The following is a 10,000-nucleotide window of genomic DNA, read 5'->3' on the forward strand; positions in this document are numbered from 1 at the left end:
ATTTTTTTTTTTTTTGCATTTTCAATTCAACACGCAGTCTTTCTACTTCATTCATTCATTCTGTCTTTCTTTCCTTCTTTCTTTCTTTCTCACACACACCAGCCAAACACCACTCCCATGCTTCATACACATACACATCACAAACACCCTCCACTACTACCACAGCAACAACAATAACCGTCAGTCAACCTTCACCTTAACCCCTTCAGCCCCACAATCCCCCCCCCCCCCCCCACCACCCCTCCCCCCCCCCGCCCGCCCTTTTCCCCCACATCCCAAAACCTGTCAAACTTTTACCATGCACATCGTTCTTCTTTCATGACGATGCTGAGGAACTGGGGACCTCCTCCACCACACCACCAACAACAATAACCCCTAACCGTCACCATACATTACCCCCCAGTTACCGTGCCTCCATCAGTGTTATCTTATTTATTTATTTATTTATTATTGTTATTAATTTATTATTATTATTATTATTATTATTATTATTATTATTATTATTATTATTATTACTACTACTACTACCTTTTTTTTTAACATTATAGTTATTATTTATTTATTTATTTGTGTAAGCTTATCTATTATTTATTCACCTTTTTTTCTTTTTTTTCCCTCAAGGCCTGACTAAGCGCGTTGGGTTACGCTGCTGGTCGGGCATCTGCTTGGCAGATGTGGTGTAGCGTATATGGATATGTCCGAACGCAGTGACGCCTCCTTGAGTTACTGAAACTGAAACCGTGCCCCCCCCACCCCCTCCTAAAACCCCCACCCCTTCTCCCCCTACCCCCATCCAACGTCTGTAAAACTTTGTCCAGTCGTAGTTTTCTCCCTCTCTAGAACGATGGTGAGGAACTGGAACCTTTTATTCACAGCAGTATAGTTATAACAGTCCCAACTTTTCACCGAAAAAACCCCAAAACAACAACAACAAAACCAACAACCCGACCATGACCCCTCACCCAACACCCACAACACACTGTATCATGTCCTCCTTCCAACACCACCCCACCACTCTCCTTGTAAAAAATACAAAGAACGAAAAAGAAAACCCCACTTTTTTTTTTTTTTAAACGGCCAATATATAACAGCCCCAACATCTACAGAAAAAAACAACATCAATAATCCTACCATGATCTCCACCCTCCACACCCCCTCCGCAACAAACCACTATGTCCTGTCCCCCACCCCACCCCACCCCACCCCACCGCTCTCTCCCACCCCCACCCCCCGCACCCCCACGCAACAACGTCTGTAAAAGCAGCAAACAAAAAACCAAACCAAAACAACCCCCCCCCTCCCCCCAAAAACCCCCCCAAAATGCAACAACAACAAAAAAAACCCACTTTTTTTTTTTTAACCGGCCAGTATGTAATACCTCAACGTTTATAGAAACACAACAACAATCCTACCATGCTACCTTCCCCACGCAACAACGTCTGTAAAAGCAACAAACGAACAAAAACAAAACAACAAAAACAACAACAACCCCCCCCCCGCCCCCCGCCCCACGCTCTTTTTTATCGGCTAGTATTTGAATTATAATACCTAACGTTTCCAGAAAAAAAAACAACAGTCCTACCATGCTACCTCCCCCACGCACCAACGTCGATAAAAACGAACAAACAACCAGCCAGCCATTCAACCAACCATATCAACCAAAAAACTTTTTTTTTTTTTTTTTTTTTTTTTTTTTTTACCGGCCAGATTTTTCTCCCTCCAGAACGATGTTGAGGAACTGCGACCTCTTCCACTTGGTGGAGGAGGAGGTGAAGAAAATGGTTCCGTCCTGCGTCACGGCCAGGTCGTTGAGGAAGCCCAGTGGTCGTCCGCCAACACGCTGACGGCGAGGGTCCACCAGTCTGAGGAAGCGGCCTGGCCACACACAGAGACACTGACACTGACACTAGTCTCTCTCATCACTGACAGAGAGAGAGAGAGAGAGAGAGAGAGAGAGAGAGAGAGAGAGAGAGAGAGAGAGAGAGATTCGTTCGTTTATTTATTTATAGTCTGTTCATCTAAGATGATGATATTAGACTGAAAATAAATCATGCATACAAGCACGCGCGCGCGCGCACACACACACACACACAAGTACACATACACACACCTCCATCCACACACACACACAAACACACACACACACACACACACACACACACACACACACACACACACACACACACACACACACACACTTTCCTTCCAAACCCCTCCATCCAGCAACTACTTTCACCACCACCGCCACTACTACCACCATTATGACCCCTCACATCCCCAACACACACATACACACACACACACACACACACACACACACACACACACACACACACACACACACACACACACACACACACACCACAACACACCACAGCCCAACACAAAACAACACACCACACAGCTCAACCCAACACAACACAACTCTCCGCTGACCGCTTCTCTTGTCCATCTTGAAGATGCCGTTGTAGGCGTCAGCGAACACCAGCAGGCCCTGACTGTCCAGCCTCATGCCCAGCGGTCTCCCGCACGCTCCCTCCACCCGCGTCCTGCCTGCACGTGCACAACGTGAGGGTGGAGTGATGGATGGATGGATAGATGGATGGACAGTGCGTACGTGTGTGTGTGTGTGTGTGTGTGTGTGTGTGTGTGTGTGTGTGTGTGTGTGTGTGTGTGTGTGTGTGTGTGTGCCAAGTGGACGGTCATCTCAGCTCAAAACGCAACATGCGACTCTTGGTTAAACGCAGTCCATACAAGTAACACAGCCATTCTTCCACTCCGGACACACATGTATCTGTTGCTTTTGTCTGTTTGTCTGTCACGTACACACACACACACGCGCGCGCGCGTATGCACGCACTCGCGCGCGCACACACGCATACACGCACTCTAACGCACTAACACACAAGCACACACGAATGCACGCACGCGCTCACATACACAGGCATACACAACCACACACACTAACACACGCTAACACACATCAGCACTAGCACACACACACACACACACACACACACACACACACACACACACACACACACACACACACACACACACACACACTAACACAAACAGCCACACGCACGCACATAAAGACATACACATGCACAGACGCACACATACTCACACACACACACACACACACACACACACACACACACACACACACACACACACACGCATACCCACACACACACACACACACACACACACACACACACACACGCATACACACACACGCATACACACACACGCACGCACATAAAGACATACACATGCACAGACGCACACATACTCACACACACACACACACACACACACACACACACACACACACACACACACACACACACACACACACACACACACACACACACACACACACAGACACACACACACACACACACACACACACACACACACACAGAGTAAAACACTAAAACACACTAACACACACATACGAAGACACATACACACACAGGCACATACACAGACCCACGCACACACAAATACACACAGGCAAACCCACTGTACTGTACTGTTTACTGCCTAAATAGCTTTAATTTTAGGCTCTGGCAGTATAAAAATGTTAATAAATATGTACTGTACTGTACTGTATTGAACTGTGCTACTGAACTTCACTGTACTATACTTTATTGTACTGTATTGTATGTACTGAACTGTACTACTGTACTATACTTTATTGTACTGTGTTGTATGTACTGCACTGTACTACTGTACTGCGCTGTACTGTACTGTGTTGTATGTTCTGTACTGTACTACTGTACTGCGCTGTACTGTACTGTGTTGTATGTTCTGTACTGTACTACTGTACTGCGCTGTACTGTACTGTGTTGTATGTTCTGTACTGTACTACTGTACTGCGCTGTACTGTACTGTGTTGTATGTTCTGTACTGTACTACTGTACTGCGCTGTACTGTACTGTGTTGTATGTTCTGTACTGTACTACTGTACTGCGCTGTACTGTACTGTGTTGTATGTTCTGCACTGTACTACTGTACGACGCTGTACTGTACTGTGTTGTATGTTCTGTACTGTACTATTGTACAGCACTCTACTGTGCTGTATTGAACTGTTTTGTACTGCATTGTATTGTATTGTACTGTACTGTATTGAACTGTTTTGTACTGCATTGTATTGTATTGTACTGTACTGTATTGAACTGTTTTGTACTGCATTGTATTGTATTGTACTGTACTGTATTGAACTGTTTTGTACTGCATTGTATTGTATTGTACTGTACTGTATTGAACTGTTTTGTACTGCATTGTATTGTATTGTACTGTACTGTATTGAACTGTTTTGTACTGCATTGTATTGTATTGTACTGTACTGTATTGAACTGTTTTGTACTGCATTGTATTGTATTGTACTGTACTGTATTGAACTGTTTTGTACTGCATTGTATTGTATTGTACTGTACTGTATTGAACTGTTTTGTACTGCATTGTATTGTATTGTACTGTACTGTATTGAACTGTTTTGTACTGCATTGTACTGTATTGTATTGTATTGCGTTGTATTGTACTGCATTGTACTGTATTGTATTGTACCGTATTGCCTTGCATTGTATCTTATCGTATCGTATCATATCGTATCGCGTTGCCATGCATTGTATTGTATTGTATTGTTTTGTTTTGTATTGTATTGTATTGTACTGCATTATATTGCACTGCGTTGTATTGCACTGTATTGCCTTGCATTACACGGTATCGTATCGTATTGCATCGCATCATTTTTTTGCATTGTACTGCATTGTATTATACTGGATTGTACAATACACGCCTGCCCACCACCACCACCCCCCACCCACGCCCCCTCCTGCCTTAACTCACCACAAGAACTTAGAGACATCCTCTGTAATCCCCGGACACGGCCGTTGGGTCTCACCTCCACCACCCACCCGTTGCTCAGCCCAGTGTACAGGTTGCCTGCCACAGGGGAAAAATATATATCGACAGTCGTAATGGTTGGTAGCTGTGGTAGTGGTCGTAGTATAGTACTACTTAGTAGTAGTCGTGGTGTTTATAGCAATAGTAATAATAGTGATGTTTCAGTTTCAGTTTCACTTTCTCAAGGAGGCGTCACTGCGTTCGGACAAATCCATACACGCTACACCACATCTGTTGAGCAGATGCCTGACCAGCAGCATAACCCAACGCGCTTAGTCAGGCCTTGAGTGCATGCTTACATATTTGTGTACCTATGAAAGTGGATTTCATTTTACGTAATTTCGCCAGAGGACAACACTCTCGTTGCCATGGGTTCTTTTTCAGTGCGCCAAGTGCGTGCTGCACACGGGACCTCGGTTTATCGTCTCATCCGAAAGACTAGACGCTCAGTTTGATTTTCCAGTCAAACTTAGGAGAAAGGGCGAGAGCGGGATTCGAACCCACACCCTCACGGACTCTCTGTATTGGCAGCTGAGCGTCTTAACCATTCTGCCACCTGATGACATTGATAATGACAACAACAGCAGAATTACTGCAACCACTACTACTACTGCTACCACTACTTAGTAGTTGTAACAATAGTAATGATAGTGACAACATTGATGGTGACAATAGCAATGGCAGTAACATTATGAGAACGATTACTGCTGGTGGTGGTGGTGCTGGTGGTGCTGCTACTACTACCACCACTACTACTGATGATGATGATGATGACGACGACGACGACGATGATGATGATGATGATGATGATGAGGAGGAGGAGGAGGAGGAGGAGGGGGAGGAGGAGGACATCCTGTTGTAATAGTAATCATCATCATCATCATCATCATCACCATCATCACCATCATAACAATAATGTCTTCACTCTCGTCGTCGCCATCATCATCACTGCCATGCTGCTGCTGATAATGATGATGATGATGATGATGATGATGATGAGGATCATCGTCATCGTTGTCTTCGTCACCTTTGTCATCACTGTCATTGTCCTTTTCTTCTTGACATCAACGCGACCTCCGTCGTCAACATTGTCTGTCGTCCTCAGCTTTGAAAACGATATAAGAGATAATGATTTAATAGAACCATCACCACCACCACCACCACCACCACCACCACAACAACAACAAACACGTTTTTCACGGTTAGCTAGATGAAGAAAGGTACAAGCCAAAGAAATGGCTTGACAGTTCTGTTACCTTGTTAACTAAAAAACAGTTCACGGGGAACACGTAATTGCTGGCAGAGGTATAAGAAGGTCCTTCAAGCAATTAGCAACCCCCCAAAAAAATGCACGATGTCGTTCAACCGTGTAATTACAACGACGGCTAGGATGTCACCCAGTGGGTATCAAGCCGTCAGAGTAAATGGCTCCGGTCCCACCTTAACCCTTTCACTGCCAAGCTCGCATTTATGCACAGGCGTGGTAGAAGACCCATGTCACTGAAAGGTGACCATTCATTGGTCTGTCATCCATGAACCAACTGCTCTTAATGTTCGGTGGTAGGATAGGCCATATTTTCTATACATCGCAAGGGGGGAATCCCTAGTTATTCTTAGCTACTGTCTTTTCTGTGCTTATACCATAAGGGAATTTTGTACTCTAAATTGACTGGCGGTGAAAGGGTTAGCGTGGTCTGGTGTCTGTGGAACTGAGTGTGTGGGGTGGAGGTGGGAGGTGGGGGGAGTGGATGGGGAGGGGATGAAGGAAGGGAGTGGGGGCGGGGGGGTGGGGGGGGGGGGGGGGGTAGGAGCCCTGAGAGGGCGTGCCGGTGATCCGTGTGGCAGTAAAGCAGTCTGTGGTGAGAGGGGAGATCGCTTGAAGTCAGGGAGGGAACTGTTTGTCGACACCTTGCACCGCTGACAGTCAGACAGAGACAAACTGAACCCTCTGTCGACCAGTCAGTAATTAGCAGGCATGACAAACGGACTTTATTCGCCGACGGATGACGGACTGACTGTATAGCACTGTGATGAAAAGTACGTAAAAAAAAAAAAAAAAAAAAAAAATTAAACGTTGCTCAACGAGACAAAAAAGAGAAGAAAAGAAAACAAAGAGGATAGCGACATCTGTCTGTCTCGTAAGCAAGCCAATGGATGGCACGTGTTGGGCGCGATAGCCGAGTGGTTTAAGCGTTGGACTTTCAATCTGAGGGTCCCAGGTTCGAATCTCGGTAACGGCGTCTGGTGGGTAAAAGGTGGAGAGTTTTCCGGCCTCCCAGGTCAATATATGTGCAGACCTGCTAGTGCCTGAACCCCCTTCGTGTGTATACGCACGCAGAAGATCAAATACACATGTTAAAGATCCTGTAATCCATGTCAGCGTTCCGTAAGTTATGGAAACAAGAACATACCCAGCATGCACATCCCCGAAAACTGGAGTAAAAAAAGAAAACAACAACAACAACGGTCATACACGTAAAATATTACATGTCTGTCTGAGTAAGCCTGAAATCTGATTGTATGACACAGGAAACGAATGATGAGCGCCCAGTGGTGGCCTTCAGTCGGCTCTACCCAGGTAGGCAGCCTGTAGTGCAAATGACCCCGTGTTTGTAAAGCGCCTAGAGCTTGGTCTAAGACCGAGGATAAGCGCTATATAAGTATCCACATCATCATCATTCAATTTAATTTTAACGTGGTGAAGTTTGAAAGAGCGTGTGTGATGGCGAAGTAGTTCAATCCTGTTGAGAGAAAAAAGAAAAGAAAAAGTCCCAGCTGCAGTGGTTCGCTTCTTCTTCTCGTCTCTGTCGATCCCCTCTCTCAGAGTCTGTCTCCAGCGACCTAGATCCTTGGCCAATGCTTTCCAGCTCGTTTCGGGCAACGGCAGCAGAGAGCACGTCCCTTTTACGCACGTGCCTGTAGCGGAGGTGTGTGACGTGGTTTAGCTCAAGTTGCGCGATAAAAAGTATGTGAAAACCTGTAAAAGTTGGTCAAAGAGACAAACAGTATAATCTCAAGACAAGCGATAAAAAGTACATTAAAAACCGCAAGGAAACAAACAGTATATGACAGTAACATCCGTGATGTCTCGGAAGAAAATGGAAGGTATTTTGTTGGTGTTTCTATTTTCACGCACTTTGGCTGTGCGGAAAGTTTTTTTGGGGGGATTCATCCCTTTTCCATCCTCCGGACACGGCCTGGACATCTTGATTCGTCACTGGCTGAGGACTGACATCGGACTTGTGGACATGGGGTAGGTTACATGATATGAATGAACTCTGCAGCGCTAACTTTGTTTACCCTTAAGAATATTCCCAACAACACAGTTGATTCTATTATAATCAGGAAGATTCTTAACTCAAAGCGCTGCTCGGTTCGCTCATGTAACCACCCCAAAGTCATTGTTAGTGCCTCCATGCTTGTTACCTTGTCTTGCCGTGGTATGCAGAGGATACAGCTAAGGCAGTGCAGATGGGGTGAGGTTGTTTGTTACCCTGTCTTGCCATGGTATGCAGAGGATATAGCTAAGGCAGTGCAGATGGGGTGAGGTTGTTTGTTACCCTGTCTTGCCATGGTATGCAGAGGATATAGCTAAGGCAGTGCAGATGGGGTGAGGTTGTTTGTTACCCTGTCTTGCCATGGTATGCAGAGGATATAGCTAAGGCAGTGCAGATGGGGTGAGGTTGTTTGTTACCCTGTCTTGCCATGGTATGCAGAGGATATAGCTAAGGCAGTGCAGATGGGGTGAGGTTGTTTGTTATCATGTCTTGCCGTGGTATGCAGAGGATACAGCTAAGGCAGTGCAGATGGGGTGAGGTTGTTTGTTATCATGTCTTGCCGTGGTATGCAGAGGATACAGCTAAGGCAGTGCAGATGGGGTGAGGTTGTTTGTTATCATGTCTTGCCGTGGTATGCAGAGGATATAGCTAAGGCAGTGCAGATGGGGTGAGGTTGTTTGTTATCATGTCTTGCCGTGGTATGCAGAGGATATAGCTAAGGCAGTGCAGATGGGGTGAGGTTCAGTTACTTCTCTTGTCTGGAGTTTCATGTCCTCGCCTCGCTGCAGGACAAGAGAGCGCTGAGCACATATGGGAAATTTTGTCGTCGTCGTCGTCGTCGTTGTCGTCGTCGTTGATGTCGTCGTCGTTGTCATCATCGTTGTTGTCGTCGTTGTTGTCGTCGTCATCGTCGTTGTTGTCGTTGTCGTGGTCGTCGTTGTCGTCGCCGTCGTTGTTGTCGTCATCGTTGTCGTCGTCATTGTTGTCGTCATCGTCGTTGTCGTCGTCATCGTCGTCGTCGTTGCCGTCGTCGTCGTTGTCATCGTCGTTGTTGTCGTCGTTGTTGTCGTCGTCATCGTCGTTGTTGTTGTCGTTGTCGTCGTTGTTGTCGTCATCGTCGTTGTTGTCGTCATCGTCGTCGTCGTTGTTGTCGTCATCGTCGTCGTCGTTGTCGTCGTCGTCGTTGTCATCGTCGTTGTTGTCGTCGTCATCGTCGTTGTCGTTGTTATCGTCGTCGTCGTCATCGTCGTTGTCGTCGTCGTTGTTTTTGTCGTCGTCGTCGTTATCGTCGTCGTTGTCGTCGTAGTAGTCGTTGTCGTCGTAGTAGTCGTTGTCGTCGTCGTTGTCGTCGTCGTTGTTTTTGTCGTCGTCGTCGTTATCGTCGTCGTTGTCGTTGTCGTCGTAGTAGTAGTTGTCGTCGTAGTAGTCGTTGTCGTCGTCGTCGTGGGTGTCGTCGTTGTTGTCATCGTTGTCTTTGTTGTTGTCGTCATTGTTGTCGTCGTCGTCGTTGTTGTCGTTGTCGTCGTCGTCGTTGTTGATGTCGTTCGGTTTCAGTTTCGCGGATTGATCCAAATACGCTCAACCACATCTGCTGTTAAACAAAACAGGAGCAGATGTTTGATGGACTCCAATCTAAAGGACTGAGACTTTTGTATGTCATTTCTTTCACTTTGTTTTTGTTTTTGCTGTACCTCTCACATTTTATTGTTCTTTATTTTTTCCCTGCAACAGAGATACTGCCGCACTTCGGAATTTGAAACAAGAACTCACCCTGTCTCTGCCTGCTATGGAGGCCATTCTTCTTC

General features: G+C 46.0%; 1 protein-coding gene across 1 annotated transcript in view; it reads right to left on the reverse strand.

Annotated features, from left to right (window-relative positions):
- The window catches only part of LOC143296569 (adipocyte plasma membrane-associated protein-like), a 31,592-nt gene that overhangs the window by 9,786 nt on the left and 11,806 nt on the right, over nt 1-10,000 (reverse strand). The window contains exons 3-5 of the mRNA XM_076608593.1: nt 4,861-4,956; nt 2,437-2,553; nt 1,701-1,875 (exon numbers count right to left, since the gene is read on the reverse strand). Coding sequence (XP_076464708.1) covers nt 1,701-1,875; nt 2,437-2,553; nt 4,861-4,956 — 388 coding nt within the window. The remainder of the gene's footprint in view (nt 1-1,700; nt 1,876-2,436; nt 2,554-4,860; nt 4,957-10,000) is intronic.

The sequence above is a fragment of the Babylonia areolata genome, chromosome 21, assembly GCF_041734735.1.
Source record: "Babylonia areolata isolate BAREFJ2019XMU chromosome 21, ASM4173473v1, whole genome shotgun sequence".
Taxonomy (NCBI): domain Eukaryota; kingdom Metazoa; phylum Mollusca; class Gastropoda; order Neogastropoda; family Buccinidae; genus Babylonia; species Babylonia areolata.